The following is a 16,525-nucleotide window of genomic DNA, read 5'->3' as shown; positions in this document are numbered from 1 at the left end:
TTCAGAACCAAGGACTGCTGTGTCCTCTTTTCCAATTACATCTGTGTCTCTTGGCTGAATCCTATATTTGCCATGTCCTTGCCAGTGTTAGGAAGTCACGTAGCTTTGCATTTTCTCTTAAAAAGAATAACAGATCAATTTTTTCTTCATTTCGCATTGTACTTGGAGCTATTCAAAAGAAATAGAAAGCGATATCACACAGCGAAGACTACCTGCTTGCTAGTATTGTTAACCTCATCTTGCAGCTGCCTCATGAGTTGGAGCTGCTAAGCAAAAATCTCTCCAACCTGAAGAAAGCTCCCTAGATTATTGCCCGTGTCGGCACTTCAGACGCATTCCGTGAGAAGACCAAAAAATGATGAAGATCTCCCTAAGCATCTCTTCATTTTAATTCTCTTTCCATTTCTCATCATGCCACATCATTTTTTGGGAACCTGAGGCAAGAATGACCAGAACATTTATTTAAAAATTATCATTGAACCATGTCTCTCTCTGTTCACTGATTATGTCTCAGATGGCATTGCATGTCGAGCCCCCACTCCTCTTTTTTGAGCTGATAGCATCCCAAGCCTGGAATTTTTTGGACACCATGGGCAAGAAGTATCCTAAAACAACACAGTCAATGAGAGAACTTATTTTGGAGTGTTTATATGTAGAATCTGGTAAAATGTCTGGTCTGTATGTATTTTGTTTGCTTGTTGGTTTGTTCATTTTTAATGTACATTTCCAATAAACGTACAAAAATTTTTAAAAAACAGTAATTAAAAAAAAACCTACTGGCAAGTGTTGGAGAAGATGTGGAGAAAGACAGAGGAATGCTCATTCACTGCTGGGAAAAAAATACAAAAAACCCCTCAGCCCCACTCCCCCCTACTTCTTTCCCCAACTCGATTCACAGCTAGCCCCTGTTCCCCAGTACAGGACCCTGGTCCTGGTTCCATAAGGAGTAGGGTAAGTCTTGTGTACATACTACGGTGCTTGTATGTCTGTGTTTCTGTGTTGTGGAAGACAGCAGGACTGAACCAGGATACTCATCATAGGCTGTATGTCCAGAATGTGCCCTGTATGTAGAAGTGGATTTCAGGGCAACCAGAATGCTGTAGGAGAGCAGTCAAATTGCAGCTGCGTGGGGCTAAGGATTGCCAGATGTGGGACATACATTATGGCACCTGGAACCAGGAAGAAGCACTACTTCCTAGTGGAAAAGGGACATTCCGGTTATGTAAATGGGGAAATTCCTAAGCCTATGTGTACATGACTAAAATAAGATGCATGCTCAGAAAAGAACAGGGGGGACATTACACTTTTGGGCTTCTTTTTTGGGTGGGGAGGGGAAACCTATTCTTTAAAATCTTTCTTAGGAAGGTTAAGCTTTGAAGGAGAGTACTCACATCTGCCATTCTACAAAGACTGGGAAAGATGTTTTTGTTTTTTTTCTTTTTGTTACATCCTGACATTCAAGATAATCCCCATGATAGCAGTAGCTGGTTATAAGGAACAGACACATCAGTGACTAAATTCCAGAGATAACACATTAAAATATCAAAATGTACTTTGTACAACAAAAGATTGCAAGACAGAAAGAAAGAGGAAATGATGTCTCATATAAAGGAATAAGAAAAAGCATTAGAAACCATCAAAGAGGAACACCAGACCTTGAACATACCAGAGAGAGACTTTTAAAAAATTGTCTTATATATGCTTAAAGTGTTGAAGAAGACATGGGCAAAGAACTAAAGTAAATCAGGAAAATGAGAGATGAATGAAAAGAGAATAACAATAAAGAGTTAGAAATCATGAAAGGAAACAGTTGAAGATCACAATAACAAGGAATTTCCTAGAGAAGTTTCAACAACAGATAGAAGCTGGCAGAAGAAAAAAATCAGTGAGCTTGAAGAGAAAACAATTGAAATTATCCAACCTGAGAAGCAGAAAGAAGAAAGAATGAAGAAAAGTGAACAGAGCCTGAGAGACCTGTGGGACACTGTTAAGCATACCAACGTATACATTATGGGAGTCCCAGAAGGAGAGTAAGAGAGAAAGGAACAGAAAGAATATTTGAAGAAATGATGACTGAAAACCGCCCAAATTTAACAAAGGACATAAATATACACATCCAAGAACTCAGCGAACTCCAAACAGGATAAACCCAACTAGACCCACACCAAGACTTATTATAATCAAACCGTTGAATGTCAAAGACAGAGAATCCTGAAAGCTGAAAGGGAGAAGCAGCACATCATGTACAAGGGAGTCTCTTATTTCTCATCATGAACCATGGAGGCAAGAAGGCAGTGGGATGACTTATTTAAAGTGATTAAAGCAAAATTTAAAAAAAATTTTTTTAAATGCTAAAAGCAAGAATTTATATCCTGCTGAATTGTCTTTCAAAAATGATGGGGGAGATTGAGACATTCTCAGGTAACTAAAACCTGATGGAGATCATCACTGCTATACTGGCCCTGTAAGAAATGCTAAAGGAGGCTCTTCAGGTTGAAAGCATAGGATACTAGATAATAGATTGAAATTTCACAAAGAAATAAACCTCTCAACAAAAAGAGACACAGATACCCAGTGCTGTCTGACAAGAATGCAAATGGGCACAGAATACATGATGAATGGACACAGGGAGCAGACAAGAGGGTGGGAGGGGGGTGGGGAAGGGGAGAGAAATAAAATCTTTAAGGAAAAAAAGGTGTTGGAGGACTCACATTTTCTGATTTTACAACTTACTATAAAGTTAAAGTAATTAAAAAAGTGTGCTTCTGGGAAGCGGATGTGGCTCAAGTGATTGATCTCCCACCTACCACATGGGACGTCCCGCATTTGGTTCCCAGTGCCCCCTAAGAAGATAGCAAGACAGAAAGCTGGCACAATGAGCTGATGCAACAAGATGACACAATAAAGAGACATGAGGAAGAGAAGCAAAACAAAACGGGGAGCAGAGATGGCTCAAGCAATTAGATGCCTCCCTCCCACATGGGAGGCCTTGGGTTTGGTTCTTATGCTTCCAAAAAGAAGACAAGCACAAAATGAACAGACGCGGCAACCACAAACAACAAGGAGGAGGGGGGAGAAATTTTTTTTAAATCATAAGGAAAGAAGTGTACTTTTGCCACAAGAAAGTATATAGTCCAATATAAAAGAAGTACACACACACATTGTGGCCTCTTGATTTTTGACAAGTATGTCAAATCCACTCAATGGGGAAAGAATAGTCTCATCAGTAATTAGTGCTAGGGAAATAGGATATCCACATGCCAAAAAATGAAAGTGCCCCTCTACCTCACACTATATACAAAAATTAACTCAGGGAAACGGACTTGGCCCAGTGGTTAGGGCGTCCGTCTGCCACATGGGAGGTCCACGGTTCAAACCCCAGGCCTCCTTGACCCGTGTGTAGCTGGCCCATGCGCAGTGCTGATGCACTGGGGGGGAGCCCCACGCGCAAGGAGTGCACCTGTAAGGAGAGCTGCCCAGCGCGAAAGAAGGTGCAGCCTGCCCAGGAATGGTGCCGCCCACACTTCCCTTGCCGCTGACGACAACAGAAGTGGACAAAGAAACGACGCAGCAAATAGACACTGAGAACAGACAACGGTGGGGGGGATTAAAATAAATAAATAAATCTTTAAAAAAAAATTAACTCAAAATAGATAAAAAACCTAAATGTAAGAGCTAAAACTTCAAAACTCTTAGGAGAAAACATAGGGAAATATATCCGAACCTTGCATTAGGCAATAGATTCTTTTTCTTTACACCCAAAGTACAAGCAACAGAAGAAAAAAATAGATAAATGGTAGTTCACCAAAATTAAAAACTTTTTTGTATCAAAGAACATTATCAAAAAAGTGGACAGAAGAGCAACAGAATGGTAGAAAATATTTGAAAACCACATATCTGATAAGGATTTAATATCCAAACATATAAAGAATTCCTACAACTAAGCAACAAAAGGACAAACAACCTAATTTAAAAATGGGTGAAGGACATGAAGAGATATTTCTCCAAAGATGATATACAAATGGCCAAAAGGCACATGAAAAGATGATCAACATCTTTAGCCATTAAGGAAATGGAAATCCAATCTGCAGTGAGATGCCACCTGATATATTAAAATGGCGAATGGGAAAAAAAAACAAAAATGGAAAATAAGACATGTTAGTGAGGATACGGAGGAATAGGAGCCTTAGCACATTGATCAGAATGTAAAGGGTATAGCTTCTTTTTTTTTAAAGATTTTTTAAAAAAATTTCTTTCTTTCCCCTTCCCTAACGCCCCCCAGTTGTCTGCTCTCTGTGTCCATTTGCTGTGTGTACTTCTGTGTCCGCTTGTAGTCTTGTCAGTTGTCTCTTTTTGTTGTGTCATCTTGCTGCGTCAACTCTCTTTGTGTGTGGCGCCGCTCCCGGGCAGGCTGCATTTTTTTCATGCTGGGTGGCTCTCCTTATAGGGTGCACTTCTTGTGCGTGGGGCTCCCCTACGTGAGGGACATCCCTGTGTGGCATGGCACTCCTTGCGTGCATCAACACTGCGCATCAGCCAGCTCATCACACAGGTCAGGAGGCCCTGGGTTTGAACCTTGGACCTCCCATGTGGTAGGCGAATGGTCTATCCATTGAGCCAAATGTGCTTCCTGATATAGCTCCTTTCGAAAACAGTTTCGTGGTTCCTCAAAAAGTTAACCTGATGAGGGAAGCAGATGTGCCTCAAGCAGTTGGGTACCCATCTCCCACATGGGAGGTCCCAGGTTCAGTTTGCAGCGCCTCCTGAAGAAGATGAGCAAGACGGCAAGCTGACGCGATGGGCTGGTGCAACAAGATGATGCAACAAGGAGACACAATGAGGGAATACAACGAGAGAAACAAGCAGGAAGCGGAGGTGGTTCAAGTGATTGGGTGTCTCCTCCCACATTGGAGGTCCTGGGTTCAGTTTCTGGTGCCTCCTAAAAAGACGAGCAAACACAGCACACAAGGAACAGACACAGAGAGCAGACAGCAGTCACAAACAATGAGGGAAGGGGACAATAAATAAATAAGTAAATACATAAATTAAAATCTTCTAAAAAAGAAAAAAGGTTAATCTAATGATACATATTGCTTCATCTTAAACCAGTGGCTCAGTAGGCCACTTACGTAGCTCTTTCACTGAGGTCTTGCTTCATCACTTGCATCAGTCAGGGTTGGAAAAATAAGAGCTGTACAAGTATGTCATGAGAGCTGGGATAATATGCATGTGAGTGTATATAAATATAAACTAATACCAATATTTATTTTTGTTCTATCTGCATTCATTTAAAATCATGCTTTCACATGGATACCTTCCATTCCAACCTAGCATCACATCTCTGTACTTTGTAAATCCCTTCTATGACATATAGTAAGAAACCTGGCTTCCAGTTGTCTTAATATATTCATTTATTTGATCAGTGTTTCAGTATGTAACCAATCTCCTGTCTTCCCCCATATGTGCTCCCTTCTTAGCCTGCTCTGACTCTGACATCCCATGTCGGGCCACCCTCCACCGCCAGCTCATGTGTGGATACCTGTCACACCCCAAGGCTTTGATACCCATCCCCACACAGATATCCCCCTCTTTTTGCTGGGGTCTACCACATCGTGCCAGTCTGTCCCCCAGGGGGAATGCTCTCCCCATGCCTCACTCCCACCCCGCACATCTTTAGGACTGAGTTGTTCAAGAAGAGAAGTGTAAGAGCCAAGATAACTACTGATTCTGTCTCCCGTTCCCCACTGTTTTCCTTTTTTCAGTCTTCTTGTATCTAAGCATAACTGTCCCTTTAGTTACTTAAGTCCAAGATAAAATGCCCTTTGTCTTACATGAATATCTGCTTTCCTTCCCCCGTTCTTGGCTATTCCCAGATAAATCATGAGCAATGCCTATTGATTCAAAATATACGCTGATTCTTTTCATTGCTCCTCATTTTTATTGCACCTGTCAGTAGCCTCCTCACTGTTATTCCTCTTCTTACCACAAACAGTTCTCCGGAAAGCAGCCAGCACAATCTTTTAAAAGGTATAGAGGAAAGGATGTGGCTCAAGGGGTTGAGTGCCTGCTTCCCACATGGGAGATCCTAGGTTCTGACCCTGGTGCCTCCTAAAAACAAAAAAACAACAACAAGCAAACAAAGGAAAAAGCCAACTTAGGGCAGCCAATGTGACTCAGTGGTTGAGCACCAGCTTCCTGCATACGAGGTTCTGGGTTCAATCCCCACCCTGGTACCTCAAAAAAAAAAAAAACCCCAACAACATAGAAAACAAACCAACAAAAAGTATAAGACATGATGTCATTTAAAATCTTCCAGTGGCTTCCCACTGTACTCAAAATAAAACCCAAATTCCTCTTTGGCCTGTAACACCCATTTCTGTGGTCAATCCTGGATGCACATGAGAATCACAAGGGGTGCTGCATTTGGAAGAAGAATGGCATACCATGTTTCATCATGATTACCTTGCTGGAAGAACCAGGAAGGAAGGAGGGCCCAACAGTGGGCTCGTGATACTAATGGTTACACTTTTGAGCCTATATACCTGCAATAAGAACAAGGCCTAGAGTAGCATTGTGCCTGGGGGTTTCCTCCTGACAGCCTGCATGTTACTCAAATGTGGCCACTCTCACAGCCAAACTCAGCGTGTAGATGCGATGCATTCCCCCCAGCGTGGGACATGACACCCGGGGATGAGCCTCCCTGGCACCGAGGGATCACTACCACATACCAGCTGAAGAAGCAACTAGAAAATGACCTTGAATTAAAGATTCAATGTGGAACAGCAGAATATACCTGTCTACATATAATGACATGACTTCGGGAAGCTGTTTGACCTAATGTAAGGGGGAAATGGAAAGGAGAAATGAGATTATAAGGCTGTGAGTCTCTAAAAAAGAGTCTGGAGGTTGTCAGAAGGAATACCCCTATGTACAACTGAACAGAGTCTAAGAGACAGATAAGGTAGATACAACCCCAGGTATTGGTTCTTTTGAGGGATAAAGAGACCCACGGGTTCTATGGTCATGGCAGAAGGGGTTCACTGCCATGACAGATAGCCCTTCTTTGGAGCTGGTGTTTCTGCGTGATGGAATTGGACTCAGAGGGGATCTCTTTTCACAAGACTTGCATGCTACTTTATTGGAATTGTAGTCGGTGCTCGGTTTAAGATATATGTAGGGGATTCGAATCTCTGGACTGATAATATGACACCCAGGCCCAGAGCCTCAACAGACTTCAGCTCCTACACTTTGATTTATTGGACTTACTCCACTCAGCTAACATGGAGTTGAAGAAGGTCAACCACCACAACATGGAGCCTAGAGTGTCTACAACTGGAAGCGGGAGGAGTGCATCCAGTACCCATATGGAATCTAAGCCCTCACTTGACATAGATGTGCAATGGACACAACCAATCCAATGTCCACAGAGAAAATGTGGAATGGGTGTGGGAACCGTAGCCATGGTGGCTGCTGGGTGTGGGGAACGGGAGGAAGAGATGAGATGTGGAGGCGTTTTCGGGACGTGGAGTTGTCCTGGACAGTGCTTCACGGACAATTACGGGACATTATAGATCCCCCCAGGGCCCACTGGATGGAACGTGAGAGAGTCTGGGCTATGATGTGGACCATTGACTATGGGGTGCAGTGATGCTCAGAGATGAACTTACCAGGTGCAATGGATGTGTCATGATGATGGGAGAGAGTGTTGCTGTGGGGGGAGTGGGGGGCGGGGGCGGTGGGGTTGAATGGGACCTCATATTTTTCATAATGTAATTTAAAAAAATAAATAAATAAATAATTATAAAAATAAAAAATAAAAAAAAATCTTAAAAAAAAAAAAAAAGATTACCTTGCTGGAAATATTTGGGATTATTTTGAAAATTGTCTTCTTGCATGTATTATAACCCAGCCTTGTAATGTAGAAATGAACAAACAGATTACATGAACTTTGACCATATTCTCTCCTGTTATCAGCAGATAAATATATGGAACCCTGACAGTAGGTGATTAAAATCCTGGAGATCATGTTCTGATGCCATATGATGTCAAGGAAAATGAAAGTTTACTTTTACAAATTCAGCCTCGTCGTTTTGTGCCTTAAGATAGGGGTTATACACATCCCACAATTCTAGAAAAGACTTAGGAAGGAGTTAAAAAAGTTTCTCAAAATGACAGGTTGAAAAAACAAAAATGACAGATTTAGGAAGCATAATTCTGTGATAAATGGCTGTTTACAAAACTGCAGATAAAATTCCTCTTTGAAAGTGGAGCATAGCCCATATTGTAACATTTTTGGCTTGATAAGATATAAAAATATAAACACTGCTTGGAAGAGGCTAAAGTATTATTTCTCAGCTGCCTTCCCCTCCCTCCCCCTCAGTCCCAGGAGTCTCTCATCTCCTGATGAAACTGCAACCATTTTCATCTTGTAGCAGAACCAAGAAAGTACGTCCAGTAGGGTAAACCTTACAGCCTACGTAGAACTGTTGAGTTTGGTGATGCTCTCCCTCCTGGGTCTCTTACCAGCGGCATCCTCAAATGGGGGCAGTGTTTCCTGTTCAGATATCTATCTCAGCGTTGTGCCTTGATACACGTAAGCTACAGTATAATCCCCTACCCCTCCTTGAAAGAATTACCAAAACACATTAAGTTTTTCAAAGTCTCTGACAGTTTAAAAGTTGCCAAGTTGCGAGCAAGTGTGGCTGAGTGGTTGAAGGCCTGCTTCCCATGTACAAGGTCCCGAATTCAATTCCGGATACCTCCTAAAAAAAAAAAAAGTTGCCAAGTTATTACTGAGCCTGTACCTAATATAAATGTTCTCCTTGTAACATACGAAATAGTTGCGTGTTTCCTGAATGATAGTCATCCATTTAAAACACATTATGGGGAGTGGATGTGGCTCAACAGATACAGCGTCTGCCTACCATGTAGGAGGTCCAAGGGTTCGATACCCAGGGCTTCCTGGATCGTGTCATGAGCTGGCCCATGCACAGTGCTGCTGTGCACAAGGAGTGCCGGCCCGTTCAGGGATGCACCCGCATCAGGGTGCCCCCTGCGCAAGGAGTGGCCCCTGCGCAAGGAGAGCCGCCCCACATGAAACGGCAGCCTGCCCAGGAGTGGTGCCACACATGGAGAGCTGATGCAGCACCATGATGCAAGAAATCCCCCGTGCTGCCTGATGAGAATACAGGCGGACACAGAAGAACACATAGCAAATGGATACGGAAGAACAGACAACGGAGGGGAGGGGGAGAAATAAACCTTTAAAAACCCTATTGGCAGATTTCTGAAGTTTTAAGTGTAGCTTACACCTACTCATTATATGTGTATGGCTAGCTTACAAAAGTCAGTCTTAAGCTTACAAATGGGCTTGCTTAGGCAAGAGTTACCACACTAGGGCCTAAATAATGGGCATGGGAAATGAGGAAAATTATTACAGGAAATTTTCTATAGTAGGTATTCAATAAATATTTACTAAAAATATGTTTTAGGTAGATTGAATTGTATCTTCCCCCTATGAGGTAAAGGGTGGGAAAATATCCATAGGTATATATGTTTTTATTGCAATTTTGAAAAAGAAGTTAAAGCCTTTACTTAAACCCTCTCAGCATGCAAATACATTTAAAAAAATCTTGGTGGATGAATAGATAATAGCATTATCAAAACTTGCTTAAAATTGTCTTATGCTTTGAAGGTGCAAAAAATTGTACATATAAGTTTTGCTATTTCAATTAAAATTGTTCCAGGACAGTGGCTCTTGGGGGAGGGGGGGAGGGGAGAATAAGTAGGAATTGTTTTAAAATATCTATTTTAATAATATAAGGTGACTTTTAAGTTTACATGGGAATGATTGTCCATATTCAATGATGCAGAAACACTGATTGAATGACTGCAGGTTATTTAGGTGTTGATAGTTTGAACTGCATTCTGTGTTGTTTTCTGTTCTGTCCTTTCTTTAAAATAGAGATGCCTGGTTCCAACTGAGTTTTAAATCCTACAGTTATTAAGAGAGTAAAGGTCTAAAATTGGTCCAGATTTTTATTGTGTGGTAAACCAAAATGTACATGTTCTAACATATTGTCTGCTAATTGTCTCTTGCTTCCAAATGTGAGGATGGATATCACTAATATCTTTATTATTATTTTAGTGATGACATAAAAAAATTTGTTTTTCTCTTATATCCTAACAGGTTGGTACAGAGGATATACCCTTCAAAATAAATCTAAAAAGGTATGGTTTATCATTCAAATTTTTCTTTAATTTGAAATCTGTCCATTAGTTTTGCTTGGCACTATCTGATCCAATAATCTATCTCCTATCTCTAGCTAGTTTGCTGCTTCTTTGAAGGCTATTCTTTTGATTTGGAAGCAAATTCTCTGACCTTAGTGCTCAAGTAAAATAGTGCAAATTTCGTGGACCATATTTCCTATCAGACAATTCAAGGATAAAGGCCCAGAGGTGAATTCATTACCAGGCATCGCCTCTTCAGCATGGCTTGCTTCCTCTCCCCCAGATGCAGCAGGGTGGTGGTATTGCAAGTGTCATTACTATATTTGGTTTTCTTTTCATGAGGGACCTGTGCTTCTCTGTCTGTCCTTTAGTTCCAGAACTAAAGGGTCTCCCAATGCCACTTGCTTCATTATAAAACAAGTAGAGTAGTGCTTTTCAGACTGCGTAACTCACAACCCTGGTAATTCATCATGAAATTGATTGCTTTCAAAAAACCTAAACTGCAAGAATAGAAGACAGTAAGTATTGTTTCTGAAACTTGTTTTATTATATACTTTTATGTTTATCTCTACAGTACTGGTTTGCCATGACAGTGTATTTCTTTCTTTTTGTGGTAGAAGAATTTGAAAAATACTGTGCTAGAGGGTTCCTTTTCCCAGTGCCAAAGCTACCAGTCATCAAATTAACGAAAATCTATTCATGACTTAATACCTTCTGAGCTTATTTTAGTTCAGGTCAGCGCTTTTCCCTTGACACTGTACCCTGAGGCAGCATCGCATGTCAGCACTTTGTTTTGAAAGAGCAGAGTTGATAGGGCTTATTAGTTTAAATGCCCCCCCTCCAAAAAAAATAGAAAATAGAAAATTAGAAAGGGGTGAGAGAAACACTTTAGAATTTATCAAGAGGTAAGTTTAAAAAAAATCCAAAGTTTTTATTTCTTGAAACTGTGTTGAGATAGAAGTAATCTTAACACACACAGGGTGATGTTGGACACGCAATTCCCAAATGAATGCAGGATCCAGAAAAATCACCTTTCTACAGGGTATAGGTCTTCATTACCCAGCACTATCTTGGCCAGACTTTTTGTGTTATTGATTCTTAGGTTGTTGACACTCGATATTTGCGCATATCTGTACATGCACACTAACCTTGTTAACTTTTCCATTGTAATAATCTACTGAAATAAGAAAGTGTTTGCTTTTAATGCAAGTATCAAGTTCCACAATTTTAGACCTTTCACCCCTCCCCAGATCCTGATGTTAAATTTTTCTCCCCACAGTTGGATTCTTTGGCTACACGTCTTCACTTCTGGGTTAATTATTTCATTTAATGCCTTGCTAACTCGAATCTCTCTAGACCTTCAAACAGTGGCCCAAGATGGCAGGTGTTCTTGCATGAAATAGAGCGTGATGAATCTAAAGTGAACACCTTTTTTTCTTTCAGGTCCTTCTGTTGGAGAACCTGGTATATGGCCATTTCTTTGCTTCTTGAAAGTGTTCATTTTATCCACAATTATGGTAGTGTTCATCTTTTCAAAGTCTGATTAGGGAAGTGGCTGTGGCTCAAGCAGTTGAGCTCCTGTTCACCATATGGAGGACCTGGGTTCGATCCCGAGACCTCCAGGTTAAAAAAAAATGAAAAAGGCGTCCCAGACCTGCACCTCTCTGTGAGGCGCAGGCTCCGGCGTGGTGAAGCAGAAAAAGAAGAGTTTGATTAGAGTTAATGATTTTAAAGTTCTAAATTTGGTAAAGAGCAAGAATACTTATGTCTCATTAATTCCTAATTCTTTAAAAAAGTGAATAAGACAACAAAAACACTCTCAGACAAAGTCATTTGAACTTAAGGAACAAACCAAACTCTTAATTTTTCTGGTAAATGTCAGTCATGTTAAAACAGACCCCAGACCGTAGGTTTTCCCATTTAGAGCGGCTACAGTATTTAAGGCTCCTTTTCCAATGTAGAGGACCTTGGATTCTCAGGCTGTGATTTCCTAAGTTATCAGAAGCCCTCCAGATAGTGCCTTTTTGGTCTGCTTTGAAAAGTGGATGGATTGGGAGCCCCACCAGAGTCTAAATGGCAGGTTCTGGGTGATGTTTTAATTTTTAGGTATTCACTTTTTTAAAAACCTCCTATTTAAGCTTTGAATCTCACCCTTTGGAATAATTATTTCAGTAAGAGCTTATCTTAGTTCTTGACAATTAAGGGAAAACTTTGTAATGAAATGAAATTATGGCACAAATGAGAGCTGTGCATTTGTTAGCTTTTAGATTGAAACGTCTTCCTTGTGGAAAGATCCAGAAAAAAAAAGAGGAAATTCAGTGTCAGTTGTCATGAATTACATGTAACTTTTGACACCCTTTCATTAAGAGATCCAGCCCATTTGAAATGCTCTCCTAATGCTGTTTCCTTGTTTGCCTGTCTTTAGGGGGAAAGCTATTTGAAAGTCCTGTTATTTTAATGGAAATTTTTGGCATCATTTATAAGCAGACCTAGCCATTCCGAGTGGTAAAAGGATGAGCTGGTGGTTTTACAAACTAAAGAAGCCAAGCACTTTTCAGAATCTCATTATTAATCCCGACAGGATTTGTAGTGTGGATAGGGCAATATCTAGAAGATCATTTGTTTCTTTTTTTTTTTTTTTTTTTTTTATCTCAAACGAGTGGGATGCATTGAGAAAAGGAAAGCAGATGTAGAAGGTAAACTCTATAGCAGAAATACACAATTCAGGATTCTTTGGCTTTGTGTGAATTATATTAGCTTGGGAAAAGTTCTGCAAGGGTCAGATTTACAAGAGCAGTTAAATAACCATAAATTACCATATCCTATTATAATGCCTACAAATGGCAGAGTGATAAAATGACAAAATAAATATTCTTGTAATATGAACATTATCATTTCTTTACACACAATATTAATTATCTGCTTTTGATCCATTGAGTTGTCACAAAATAAGTCACTGTTGATTTATATTCTGAATACCTCTGTGTCGAATTTCTCCCAATTATTAGGAGACCAGTCATCAGATTCTGAATGCATGAGAATTTTAATTGGTTCATTACGTTGTTAGTTTGAAAATCTTCTGCAAGAATATTCCTTTGGATTAAGATTTTTACATTTAATTTTAACCTCCAAATATAACTCCTTGTAATTACCGCAGTATGCAGTTCACGCCTACCTGGCGTCCCCCTTTTTAATGAGTTCTGAGCATTTTAAGCCTGGTTCTCTGCAGAAGTGCTGGTCAACAAAACATTTGCCTCAACTTAGCAGAGAGAAGAAACCAAACATCCTGAGGACAGGTCTGCAGCACCAGACCTCTTCCTTCCCAGTCACGGAACTCCAGAAACTGCGCCCACCAGGACTTACAGGCACATTGGATTTTTGTTGGTTTTTAACTTTCGGTCCGTTTTCCAAAATCCCTCTGTGTCTTGATCCCCTAATGAAAGAGGTCAGCACCACCCGGTCTCTTTGTTCATTCTTGGTCTTAGCAGCAGTGGGAATGTGATCATGTGTTCCCACTCGTACACACCACCCCTGTTCCTTCTGAAAGTGAGGAGAAGAAGGTGTGCCCCTATTTTTTTGTTGTTTTCCTGCCTGGTGGGAAAGGATGAACTCTTTGCTTCTGAGTTTGAGCAGTTGCGGAATCTGTCCTGTCATCACCCATGCTGGGAGCAGCTTAATCTAAATTTCCTTGCTGTTTCCTGTTTTATTGGCAAAGGATTAAAAGAGAGAAAGAAGAGTGTTGTACAGATAGATACAAGCCACGCAAGTGGACACGAGACACCACGCCCTATTGACGTTCACTAGTTTTCCAGCTCTAAGTGGATTAAATATAACTGTGGGATCTTCCCTCCCAACTTTGTAGTCAGCAACCCCTGAAGTGTCATGTCCATGGGGGTCGAACTTTCTTTTATAGGTGCAGTGATGGGGCACTGGAGCCAGTGGTGCCAGTGAACAGGTTTTTCTCCTACCTCTACTGGTCTGGTGTGAATGAGACAATAAAACAAAGATCAGCAATGTCTTTTTCAGATAGCATTTTCTCTTGATTAATAAGCATATCACAACAGGAGCTTTTTGGTATTTAAGATAACTCACAATTGGCAGTTGCTTCCTATTGGTTAGATCTGATCTTCAGTTCTTCTGTTTCTACCAACCACTTCACTGTCTTTCTCTGAAGTCTCTCTGGCCTTGGTTTTCCCTGTGGGCAGTGTCACAGTCCTGATGGTAGAACTCCCTTGTAGGAATATAGAATAGATAGCAATTTGAGATTTTGAAATGCTAAAAATAACCAGGTAACAAATACTAATTGATTTTGGGTGCATTTGTTTTAAGGAACAGTGCAGAGAAGAATTACTTTAGAAAATTACTGTAATTTTATGGGCCACTAATTACATAGCCCTTCAGCTCACTGATTATGGGAAAACGTTTAAGGGAAGCATCTCATGGCATGTAGATTGGGAGGGTCTTGGGAGCTTGGTATTAAGCTTCTTACCATTATTGTAGCTCAGAGCTGACCCAGGCATTTTTGCCTCTTCATTTATGAAGCATTTGTCCCATGCTCTTGAACCTAGACCTTAATTTATACTTCTAAAATGTTTCAGCTATGCCTTCATTTTTGTATCCAGTCAATGGAATTGAGGTCCTACAAGCCTGGTTGCAAAATTTAGCTATGGCAAAGGAATTCCCCACCCCACCCCTCATTTATCCTTGCTGCTGGCTTGTGTTCTTCGGGTTAAGATTTTACGACCAAATAACCAGAGTTTTCTCTCTGCAGGGTATTTTCCCTGAAACATACATCCATTTGAAAGAGGCAACAGTGGAAGACCGGGGGTAAGTTCAGTCAAGAGTGACTCTAAAAAATGAAGGTGTAAAATTATCATTAGAGAATGCTGTTTGTACATTAATATTTCATCTCATCAGTTCCACTTTTCCTATTATGAGAAATGAATAAAAACTTTTCCCCGAAAAAATTCCTCCCTCTGTCTTCCCTTTCTGTAATTGTTCCTTCCTCTCATCCTTCCCCCAAATAGCAAAAGAAAAAGGTAATGAAGTCAGGTCATTGCCTCCCTTTTGAGTTCTCTGCTCACTGATGTGTGTGTTTGCACACATGAACATCTGGAGCTCTCTGACTGATAAGACCTAATTTGGGATCTTTGAGAGATGGATGAGTAGGCTACATCCTGCACTTAGCAGCTCTCAGCTTTGGACCAGGCAGTTTTCCTCAGTGCACCTTGGGCTTTTCCACTGCAATTTAAGGAAAACAAACCTGGCCCTACATTGGTCATGAGATGGATGTGAGATGCAATTGGAATAATGTGTGTAAACATGTTCTGCAAAGAAAATCCATCACGTTTTGGTTATTCTTATTCCTTGCTGACCGTACCGTTTTTCCTGAAAAGTAACTGCCTCTATGGCTGCCAAGAAGAGTGAGGTACTAGGCCTGCAGTGGGGAGAGATGCCACTTAATTGGTTAACCTGTGGGCAAGAGACTTTAGGAGATAATAAGGAGAGCGTGGGGGAGTACTGCAGTCTCAGGGCTGAAAGAAAGTAGAGTGGGGCTGAGGGAAACTGTGGGCAGCTGGGACACAGACTGCAGACTCGAACCTGGAAAGAACATTCCCAGAGTCCTCATTTTATACATGAGAGATGGAGACGAACTCAAATTCACACAAATCTTTGGTAGCAGAACCAGACTAGAAACCAGAGAGGTTCCCCTTCAGCTAGGCCATTCTTGGGCAGCCTCCACTGTCAACAGACATGTTGATGGAGAGGCAAGGTGGGAAGCATATGCCCATTAGTTAGATAAAACACAGGGCATCAAGATAAATTTGCAATTCAGATAAGTATTGCATGAGACAAACTTACACTAAAAATTTATTTGTAATATATCTGAAATTCAAAGTTAACTAGGCATCCTGTATTTTTATTTGCTAAATCTGGCAATCCTACAACAAATTCCCATTTGCTTGCTTTCGCTCTCATTGTATTTTTACTAATCATTAAAATACCAAAGAGGATTTATGTGAATAAATGTAGTCCCTACCTTTTTCTAAGTCTAATATAAAGTGAGGATTTGGTTATATAAAATTTCTATGCCATTGAGAAATATCTTCAGCAATTGAGAAGAAAAGCGAGTACCATTCAGAAGAGGGCATCTCCTTGGTCCTTACCAGCAGGTCCTACCTGAGATCAGAGCCCCAAGATTGTTGTGCCATGCACACTTCTCCACTCCACCCTCCTTAATAAAACAGCTGCTTGGCAGATCTAGCTAAAATACAGGATACCTTTTTCCATGCAT

The 16,525-nt window shown here is 40.8% G+C and overlaps 1 protein-coding gene across 1 annotated transcript in view; it reads left to right on the top strand.

Annotated features, from left to right (window-relative positions):
* Positions 1 to 16,525, top strand: part of DOCK5 (dedicator of cytokinesis 5) — a 235,675-nt gene that overhangs the window by 76,410 nt on the left and 142,740 nt on the right. The window contains exons 3-4 of the mRNA XM_004454243.4: positions 10,190 to 10,230; positions 15,002 to 15,057. Coding sequence (XP_004454300.2) covers positions 10,190 to 10,230; positions 15,002 to 15,057 — 97 coding nt within the window. The remainder of the gene's footprint in view (positions 1 to 10,189; positions 10,231 to 15,001; positions 15,058 to 16,525) is intronic.

Source organism: Dasypus novemcinctus, chromosome 25 (genome assembly GCF_030445035.2).
Source record: "Dasypus novemcinctus isolate mDasNov1 chromosome 25, mDasNov1.1.hap2, whole genome shotgun sequence".
Lineage (NCBI taxonomy): Eukaryota > Metazoa > Chordata > Mammalia > Cingulata > Dasypodidae > Dasypus > Dasypus novemcinctus.
This window is presented reverse-complemented; position numbering and strand designations above follow the sequence as displayed.